We start from the raw sequence: 10,514 nt of genomic DNA on the forward strand, positions 1-10,514 counted from the left end.
AAAAAAGAAAAAAAAAAAATGCACCAGAGCGCAACCTGGCCGCATCCCTGCTGGGTGACTGCAGCGCACGCACTCCTTCCCCAGCCCGCTGTGCTGGTCACACCAGCACACTGCACGTTTCTGGGCCAGACGGGAACATGCCCACCTATGACCGGTCTCTCCCACCTCTCCCTACAGAGCTGTTTTTCAAAAGACCACTGCATTCAAGGAACCCACATCTTCATACCAACTGTTAATGAAAATAAGCTTTATTACATCAAGTAATAAATACATACAAAGATGCAAACAGTGTTAAGTCATTTTCTTCCAGATGTTTGGATCAACTTACAGGAAAAGGCAGAACTGAAATCTACATACAGTCTTGGGAGAACATTTCAGGGGTCCTTGTGAAGCGAGGTTTGGCAAGTTGCTCTCTCTTCTGTATTTATAACTTGTGCATTTTAAAAATGGATGTCAAAGCACTAAAGTCATGCAAATGCTTAAGCAAAAAAGTTACACGAAGCAGAATCTATACTGTCTAGCCAACAGGGACGGTTGCTAGTAAAATGTGCTGCAGTCAGTATGCACAGAGGACAAAACCCTTTGAGTCCTGTCAGCTCAGGAAGAGAAACAAAGAACAATTCCAGTAACATAAATGTATCCAAAAGCGAAAAACACTGGTATCCTGGAGGCAAACCCCAGTTTGCCTTGAGATAGGGAACTCTGCCCTGCAACATTTAAATCAATGCTTTAAAAAAAAAAAAAAAAAAAAAAGGAATAAAGAAACAGCCTGGGTAGCAGTAGTTCCTAACTAATCTGTAAACCCTAATCAACTGAGAAATAAATCTCTTCTCTGTCTCAGCGACTATAGGTGCAGAGCCTAATGAACCACGGGAGGGGTACAGGGAGCAGAAACCAAACTGTTACTATTTTGAAAACAAGTTTCATCTGAACAGGGGGAGATGAACTAGAACTTGTGGGAGAAGCTGGAAAGCCTTCTGGGCTGACAGGGCAGCTAGGACCTGGCGTTGCGTTCCGTTTCAGCCAAGCACTCCCGAACCAGTCCTCTCGCGTGGATGATGCCTGGAGGGGAAGAAGCAGAGGTGGGAACCATCCGGCTGAACCCAGTCCAGAAGAGGGTTCCACAAGGGGAAGACAGGTCCTTTCACAGCCAGACAGAACACTTCTCACACTGGGAGGGAACTCGGGACAGGTGTCCAAACCCCACAGGCTTCCAAATGATTTACAAAGCATGAACATCCCATCAGCCTCTCTCTCAAAGCCTCCTCACCTCCTAGAACAATCTCTTTGGGTCTCCCTAAAAACCTCTTCCTGCGCTCAGGGTGACAGCCAGCAAGCTCTTCCTTCAGGACATGCTTCTCCAGCAACTGTCTTCCCATCTAGACAGCAGGGGTCTGTGCCTCCCCCACATTCTGTAAGCCTGACCCACTCTGGAGATCCGTGCCTCCAAGTCACTGTTTTCCTCTGGCTGCTTCTAAATTCTAGAAAGGGCCTGACAGTGTCAGGTAGCCTGCACGTGTCAGGGCACAAGGTGACAGCTGCTCGCTTACGTTCAACCTTGGTTCACGGTGACGTGCTTCCCCCGGGGTCCCTGAGCTACCATCTTTCTGTCCTGTTTGTTACTCTCCGTATCTTTTCTCTCCATGATTTATTTATTTTTTGTATCTACTGAACTTGATGAAATACAGTTATTGAGCTCATTTTACTAGATACCGAGAACCTATTCCTTCTTAAGAGACAGACTCCCAGAAGGCCATGAGAATGACATCCCCAAGTCCCTTAGGCACCCACAGCACACTAATCTTATCTCTCAGAACTTTAGAAGTTTTCTGTGAAGGGCCAGACAGCAAACACTTTAGGCTTTGTGGGCCGGCCACAGGGTCACTGTCATGAGTCCTCAATTCCAGAGGAGTCTGCCGTTGAATTGTGAAAGCAGCCATAGACGTTACATAAGCAAATGGGTGTGGCTGTATCCCATTATTTATGGACACAGGTTTGAATGTCACAAAATTTTCACGTGTCACAAAGTCATACTTATCTTACCATTAAAAATCCTAAAACCGGCCCTGGCCAGTTGGTTCAGCGGTAGAGCGTCGGCCTGGCGTGTGGGGGACCTGGGTTCGATTCCCGGCCAAGGCACATAGGAGAGGCGCCCATTTGCTTCTCCACCCCCCCTCCTTCCTCTCTGTCTCTCTCTTCCCCTCCTGCAGCCAAGGCTCCATTGGAGCAAAGATGGCCCGGGTGCTGGGGATGGCTCCTTGGCCTCTGCCCCAGGCGCTAGAGTGGCTCTGGTTGCAGCAGAGCGACGCCCTGGAGGGGCAGAGCATCGCCCCCTGGTGGGCGTGCCGGGTGGATCCCGGTCAGGCGCATGCAGGAGTCTGTCTGACTGTCTCTCCCCGTTTCCAGCTTCAGAAAAATACAAAAAAAAAAAAATCCTAAAACCCTTCCCTGCTCATCGGCTGCAGTTTGCCGACCTATCAACAATGCACCTGACTCCCTTGTGCCCTATGTGACCCCTTTTGCCCTGCTAAGACATGAACCTGGCTAGCAGGGCTTGTCTACTGGGCAGGAGCAGCTAGCTGCTGGCCCAGGATCTGCCCCGCCAGCTGCTGGGGTGACTGCAGACTGCCTGTTAGACTTTGGGGTCTAGCGTCTTCCCAGGAATTTCTGTTCTGGTAATGAACACTCCAGTCACTGGGACTCTCTTGCTCCCTCTGACTCTAACGCAGCCTGGACAACAGCGCGACACCCACGTGGGTTGGACAGCGGTTGAGCTATGTTCCACGGCCCCCACAAGCCCTGTCAGATCCAGCTCCTCACTGCCAGTCCCCTTCCTGACGCCTGCAATCCCCCAACCCAGCTGTGCAATCAGTCTCCACCAGAGCTTCCTAAACACCAGTCAAGGCCTCTGCTTCTCTGGGCTTGTCCTCGGCCGGCCTTGCCTGCCTCTGCGGAGTTACAGCCCGAACAGCAGCCCCCGACTTACGCCTCAGGTTTATAACCAAAGAATGTTCTTCTCTCCTTTTCCTCCAAGTTAGAGAGGCCCCCCTCCCAAATCCCTCCTGAAATGGAACCCACACATGGGCACTGGGCTCTGAACTGCCACCTTCTAAAGCGGAAACCCCTTCCCCCTTCCCTCTTGCCCACAGGAAGCAGCAAACTGCTTCCCATCCTTCTGAGGTCAGCTGGCTGGTCACATCTCCACGTGAGTCATTTTTTTTCTGCAGTATCACACTCTCCCATCATAAGAGAACTTCAAGGCATTCCTGCTGCCCTGCCCCAGATTATGACATGTCCTCCCTCCCCCACACACACACCCTGGGCTCCAGTGGAGAAGGGGGGAGGCGGAGCTTCCAGGATTCCTTTTTAAACCAGGTGGACCCTCCTGGTGGCACACAGGGGGAGCAAGGCTCACTGGTTGCAGCTACCCTTCTTAGAAGCCCCTCAGAAAACAAGTACCGGCCAAGCCCCTTCCCATCAGATCCCTCAAGTTCACATCCCACGGTGACGGCAACCAATCGGGAGCGCCCCCACCCTCTAACGCATTTCCTACAAAACCTTCCGCAGCAGTGATAGGCCGGTGCTCTCGGGTCACCTGGTGGGAGGCTGGGCCCGGGACACACCTCGTTTTAGTCTCTCCATGGCACTCTTGCTGCCAGCGTACGTGGGTCGGATCTCTTTCCCCAGCTCTTCAATGATGGCCAGTAGCTCGGCGTACTTGCTCTGGGGCACCTGGCTGTTCCCAGTTCCCTAGGATCAGAAGGGAAGGTTCAGTCGGACCGAATCCCAGCCTGACTCCAATGCCGCGGTCGGGCCCCACCGCATGGCCTCGCGGCGACAAGGGCGGGACCAAGGAGGGCGGGCAGCTTGGCTGGGCAGCTGCCTCTGCTGGGGCCAGGCCCGACCCCTCGGGCGGCGAGCTACAGAGCAGGGAGGTGGCCCTCCACTGTCCCCACACCCCCAGAATCCACCCAGCAGTCGCTAGGAAGCTTTCATCATCTCAGTGGCCTGTCTGGACAGGAAAGGCTCCACAGAGAATTTCCTAGGACCCGGGTGGATGAGCAAATTTAACCCTGGGGCCGAGGGTGCAGAGCAAGTGGGCAAGACGGAGGCCACACCCGGGGGGGTCAGCAAGCCTATGCAAGTCACCACAGCCGTCCGGACAGAGCCCAGAGTATGTCTCCATTCTCCCATCCTCCCCGCCAGCAGCCCCAAGCCAAACCCTCAAACCATGAGGCTGGGCTCCCAGGGCCTCTCCCTTTCCTCCTCCTGCGGCTCCTGCTCCATCTCCATCTCCTCCTCTGTCCTAATCGGCTGCCTGGCCTCAGGGTCCTTCCATCGTCCTGGCCTGGCCCCCAGGCGCCCTGCCCTGGCCTCCGCAGGCCCTGCGCGCCGGCAGCAGCTCCTGCAGCCGCCACATGGCCAGAGCCTTGTGCTGCCTCTCCAGCGGCCGCGGCCCATCCTCCTGCCGCAAACGCCGCTTCTTCAGGTGGTCACGCTCCTGGGCCCACGCCCGCTTCTCCTCCTGGGACAGCAGGGCCTGGTGGGGTATGGCCCCGCGAGTCGCCTCCTCACCCCCAAGCACAGCGTCCCTGGCGACCTCAGAATGCTGCGAGTTCTGGCCACAGGAGAGAATGTTGCCGCTGGCGGCCACGTATCCTCCGTGTTTACCTGGCAGGTGCCACTTGACGGAAGGGCATTCCTCCACGGATGCTCGCACCGCCCCAGTGACCTCCCTAACCCCCACTTGGTAGTAAGGAAACCCAGTCTCAGCAACATGGCCAAATGGGGCTAGGGGGCAGGGGTCACAGTCTCACAAGTGAGAGAACCAGGTGTGAACCCACGTAACCTCACACAGGGACCACAGACTCCCATCGGGACACAGGTCCATCTTCTTCGCTGGGGCCATGACTGTGGGGCAAGGTGGGAACCCGATGCCCTCCCCTCAGTCCAGGCTCAGGTCCAGAGTCAAGGTCAGGCCTTCCTTCCCCCGGAACCAGACACAAGACCCACCAGGGACATACATGGGGTGGCGGCCCCTCCACAGAACTGCGGCTCTCCAGGCTTTCATCCATCCCTGGGCTCCCCGACCCTTGTCTCAGCCATGTCCCCCAGGAAGCACCTTGCCAACCCTCTGTTCTGAGGCTTCAGGTCTCCTGCAGGAGTCCAGCCAGGGCCGTGGCGTGAGAAAGCTCAGAGGACTGTTCCATCCCACCATCCCTACCCCTGTCTTTCCCACCAACTCTCCTCCTCCCCCTGGAGGGTGGGAAACACGTGCCCTACATGCTCAGGTCGTCTCCAGAGAACCCCTGGCCACGCACCACCCCTGCTGCCATACCTGAGTGTAGCCTAGAGATGGTGGCCCGTAGTCACTCAGCAGCTGGCGGTACTGTGAGGACGTTGCCATGCTGGTGGAAGGCGGGTGGACGCTCCCAGCTAGGGAGAGGAGAGAGGAATCAGGAATCACATAGCCTGGACCAGTTTTACCCAAGGGGAGGCTTCTGCGTCCTGCAAAAGTCCCCCCTGCCCAGGACTCATGCCATCAGCAGGGGCCTCGCATCTTCTCAGGATAGAGAGCCCTGCTCCTGTCCTACTTTGGCACTGGCTGGCCCTCAGCCTACATGATGGATACTAAAATGTAACGAACAGGCCACTGCTCTTCATAGCCACCACCACCACAGACATGGCTAATCACTCACAGACTTCCTGCCCATCCCTGCGGGCTGGGACTGGTACCCCAGATGACACATGCTGCTGTCCACAGCCTCAGAGCCTTCCCCCCCCCCCCCCAGTCCTGTTCCCTCGAGGGTAGTCATCTAGCGCCACATCACTGCTACAATAGCCCAGCAGCTACAAGCAAGGATGGGCCACACCTGGGCTAAGACTTCCCAGGGGGCCCAAACCTTTGCTGGGCCACATGGTGAGGCAGACAGGGGTGGGGGTGGGGTATCTGGAGATGGAGATCCAACCCTGGCTGGAGACCAGTGAACGGGACACAAATTTGGGAATCTGGAGTCCATCGTGGCCTCTGTGTTCTCAGGCAAGCCCTCGCTCTCTGAGCACCTGTCACTCTCCCTCCCCAAAGAGGGGACAGGGCTCATGACAGCCGGTATCTATGCCCAGATGACTCGCACCCCAGGAAGGGAGGGGTGGCCCCACTTAGGGACTGCAAGGCTCAGAGACACTGTCCTCCAGCAGAGAAGGACCCACAGGGCCCGGACTGGCTCAGGGTGTTGTCTCCCAAACAGGGAGGGAGAGGTCCCCGGCAGGGAATCTCCCAGCTCCAGCGCAGGAGCTGGGAGCATGCAGACCTGTAATGGCGTCCGAGTGGCCATTAGCGGGTAAAGGATGTCCTGTAGAATTACAAACAGCGGTAACCATGGAGAATTTACCTAGCCCTCCTCAGCAGCTGCCTGCCTGCCTCCACGCCCCGACAGAGGAACAGCTCCCCACCCCGCACCCCACCTGCCGCCCGCAGAGCCAAACGGTGTCTCTCTCTCTCTCTCTCACACACACACACACACACACACACACACATGCACACAGCAGGCTCTGCAGACCTGGCCCCAGGGAGGGACAGCTGGTGCCAGGCTGGCCAAAGCGACCAGCTGCTCATCTGGTGTGAGCAAGGGGAGGGGCAAGGGAGGAAGGAAGTTCAGGAGGCTCAGGCTGATGGAGCTGGAGAGGCCCGAGAGAACCCTACAGCTCCTTGCTGTAGAGAGAGAAGCAGACCAGAGAGGGTGGGTACTGCCCAAGCCACAGAGCACAGAAGAGGCTAACGCTCCAAAGCCTGTCCCTCTGTCCAGGAGTTGGGGACAGCTGTCTTGAGCTTGCCCTGGATTTACCCACCGGGGCCTGGGATTATGCTCAAGCATGGGATGCCCAGCCAGGAAATATGAACACTGCCAGCCACCAGCTGATAACTGGGCACATTACTGAGTGGCTCAGAGCCTCTAAAGTGGGGATGATCATGCACCAAGGGCACACACTGCTCAGGACAGAGGCGCACTGCCAGCACAATGTGACCTGGGCCCAAGGTGACCGCAGGTGTGCCAGAGCAGTTACCGGGGCAGGGTAGCTGCTTCTGAGCTCCCCCTGCCACCTCAGCCAGACCCCGACTTCCCAAACTTTCTGATGTGGCAGTGAGAGTGGTCTGGGGAGCTCAGGTTTTGCAGACCCAGAACTGGGTTCCAAATCTGACAGCTACAAGTTACGACATCTCTCTAGGAGGCCAGGATGCTCAGTGTGAGGCTGGGGGTGGGTACGGGTCATCCAGCTCCCCGGCAGAGATGGGCTGGCACCTCCCCTGCTCTCCTCCTTCTCGTTTTTATTACTGGGTCCCTACCTCCCCACTCTGTCTTCTCTCCTCCAGGCAAGAGCCCAGACTAGGAGCCAGTCCAGCTGTGCCACACCTGGATGTGTGACCTCAGACAAGCCCATTCCCTGTCTGGGCCTCAGTTTCCCCATCTGTTTGAGGTAATCATTCCCAACAGGCTATAGGTTAAGTCTTGGGAGGGGGGAGGTTAAGGGAGAGGGAAGAGGAATGAGAAATTACCGGTTTTGATTGGGAGCGGAGAGTAAGGCAACAGCTTAGGGCAGGTGACCCCAGTGGCATGCCAGCACTATCCCTTACTGTGTTGAGAGTGGGGAGGTGTCACGGCCTTGGAGAGTTGGCAAATAGCCCCGAGTTCCACTCATGCCCACTGCTTCCTGTAGACCTTGAGGGTCCAGGATGTACAAGGTCAGGGAGAAAACCAGGCTGGGTGTGAGCGCAGCATCTCCCAGCATTGAGCATCACAGACAATGCGCGCAGTGTGCGGGGGACCAGGGAGGCCGAGAGGAGGGAGGGACTGGCAGAGGCCAGCAGCTCCTGGGGCCAGGCGCAGCTCCCCGCCCCCACGCCAGACAAAGAGCGGCCTGGGCCTGGGGAGCTGGCGGCCTTCCCGCCACTTGGGGCGCCTGGGGGGGGAGCGCTCCAGCAGGGAGGCGGGGGCTTTGTCTAACCACCACTGCCACTGCCACCGCCGCCAGGCCGCGGCTTGGCAACCCTTGCACAGGAGGCAGGGCTGGAGGGCGTGAGGGATGATGACAAGGAAGCCAGAGGAGCGGCAGTGGAGAGTCCATCTTGGATGCAAATGGCAGGGGGAGATGGGGCTTTCTAAAGGGGTCCAAGGGGAGCACCCACCGAAACACCAATGATCTGGGCACCTGAGCACCCCTCCTGGATTTCACCGTGGGAGAAAGAAGAAAACCTGCACACAGGTGCTAGCCAGCCCAGAACAGGGCTTCTGGGGTCCTGAGTGGGTGCATGTCACTCTGTGACCCCAGACCCCAAAAGTCTCAGTGTAGGGCGCCTGCCTCAACTATCCCAGGGCAGGCCTGACATTTCCGGCCTGTTTAGTCAGGTTCATGCAGGACCCTCACTCTGCCTTCCCACCCTAAAGATGACAGATGAGACAGGAAGTGAGACATCCTACCTGGGCCACAAAGCCTGTCTCTTTTGAGGTTTGCAGATTCCAGAGCAGGTGAGAACCTTTGAGAAACTAGTACTCTTTTCTCTTGGGACTCAGAGGCCCCATTTGACCCATTTGACTACACCCCCTTCCCCCATCCATACCCCGAATCGTAACCCTTTCTAATCCCCAAGTCTGTATCCAAAAACTTTAATATATATGTATATATGTACATGTATGTTTTATATGGATGCAAATGGTTTTTTGGGGTCTCTCTTCAGATTTTTGGAGTTAAGGAGTCAACATGTGGAGACAAGGCCCAAACTTGAGGCCAACTGCCAGCGTGGCATTTCTAACCAAGGAGGCCAGTCCCCTCCCCCCAGGGCCTCTTTCCCCTCCCCCAACAAGTGTGCCTAGCTTATTGGTAAGTGTATCCTAGTGTCTAATGGAGAAGGACCCTGGTAAGGGGACAAAGCTGCTCACCTCTGAACTCCACAATTTCACATGCACACCCCCTTCCCGTCTCCTCTGGCCCCTGGGGCGAGCCCCTGGGCACAGCCAATCACTGCCTGACAACTTCTGGAGGAGTTTCCTGGGACCGCTGGCTGCCGCCCCAGGGGACGGAAGAGGATGGCCCTTTTCAAATAATGCTGGAGGAGGCCTTCTAGGTCTAGACTTGGGGGCTCTGAGATGCGGACCCCGGCTCAGCTGCACCCCCCCCCCAAACACACACAACACCTGCAGGCAGGCACTCAGAGGCCCCCCAGACCTCTCCAACTTCTTTCACTCGGTGCACGCCTAAGGGGACCTCCCGTGTGCCCCGTTGAGGAGCCCTGCTCCCACGCACCAGGCTGAGCCCACACTGACCCTTCAGTCCCCTAGGTGACCCCGCGCCGGGCCAGCTGGCCCGCGCCCTCCCGGGCGGCTGCACCTGGCACTGGCACGCCGCCCCCAACCCTGCGCAGGCTGGCCAGGCCTTGCACACGTGCGCTCCTGCAGTCCCGCTGCCCCGGCCTGCATCCTCGCGCCCCACCGGCGGCCCGGGCCCCGTGCCCCTAGCCCCGCTCCCGGTTCCTGACGCGGCCCGGCCGCTCCCGACTCCCGCCGGCAGGGGCCCTCGCCGAGCCGCCCAAAAGCCGGAGGAAAAAGGAGCCGAGGAAACCTCCCCCGCCCTCGCCGGCCGCGCTCCCCGCGAGCCCTCGGCCGCCGGCGTGGGGGGGACCGCGGCGGCCGCCCGCGCCCCGGGCCTCGGCCCAGCTGCGGCCGAGGCCCGGCGCCGCGCGGGGCGCACCCGCCAACTTTGGCAGCGCGGGCGCCGGAATCATGGCGGCGGCAGCTGCCGCGCTGCCCCGGGCCGGTACCCGGTGCCCGTCGGCCCCGGCCTCGCGGGCCCCCGGGAGCCGGAACCGGGCGCGCGGGCCCCCAACTTGGCGGCACTTGGGGCGCGGCGCGCGCGGCCCGCGGGGCGCACTCACCGGCGTTGAGGGAGGCGGCGGGCATGTGCGCGGTCAAGTTCGGTTTGTAAGACATCCCCCCGAGCGGCGGGGCGCGCGAGGCGCAGCGGGGCCCGGCCCGCGAGGCGGCGGCGGCGGCGGCGAGGCCGGGCGGCGGCGAGGCGGGCCCGGCGTCCGTGCGCCCGTCCGTGCGCCTGCCGAGCTCCCGCGCACTTTTTGTTGTTGACGGCTCGGGCCGCACCGGCAAATATGGCCGTCCCTCACCCTGACACCGCCGCAGTATATCACCCATACATCGGGCGGGCGCAGGGGCGGCCGCAAACTTTGAGCCGAGCCAGCGGGGCCGGCCCGGGCCGGGAGGGGGCGGCCCGGCGTCAGGGGGCGGCTCCGCCCGCGGCCGCGCCCCGCGCCTCCCCGCGCGCTCGGCGCCGGTAACTTGGCAAAGTTTGGGGGGCTGGGGTCCCGGCGGCGCCCGTGGCCCGCATAGGTCTCTCTTTCTTCTTCTTCGCTTCCAGCGCCTGGAGATTTCTTATTTTACCGCTTAAATTCTTTTTTTTTTTTTCTTACATAGCAAGGTTGTATTTTCAAAATTACTTTTTGTCCCCTT

The 10,514-nt window shown here is 58.8% G+C and overlaps 1 protein-coding gene across 1 annotated transcript; it reads right to left on the reverse strand.

Moving 5' to 3' along the window:
* Positions 1-230: 230 nt before the first annotated feature.
* CDK2AP1 (cyclin dependent kinase 2 associated protein 1) lies at positions 231-10,265 on the reverse strand. Its single transcript, XM_066260721.1, has 4 exons — positions 9,929-10,265; positions 5,339-5,436; positions 3,624-3,750; positions 231-1,062 (listed from the first exon to the last, which is right to left on the reverse strand). The coding sequence occupies exons 1-4, from the start codon at positions 10,197-10,199 to the stop codon at positions 995-997; spliced, it is 564 nt and encodes a 187-aa protein (XP_066116818.1). The 5' UTR covers positions 10,200-10,265; the 3' UTR covers positions 231-994.
* Between the last annotated feature and the right edge of the window lie 249 nt (positions 10,266-10,514).

This window comes from Saccopteryx bilineata, chromosome 2 (assembly GCF_036850765.1).
Source record: "Saccopteryx bilineata isolate mSacBil1 chromosome 2, mSacBil1_pri_phased_curated, whole genome shotgun sequence".
In the NCBI taxonomy this organism is placed as follows: Eukaryota; Metazoa; Chordata; class Mammalia; order Chiroptera; family Emballonuridae; genus Saccopteryx; species Saccopteryx bilineata.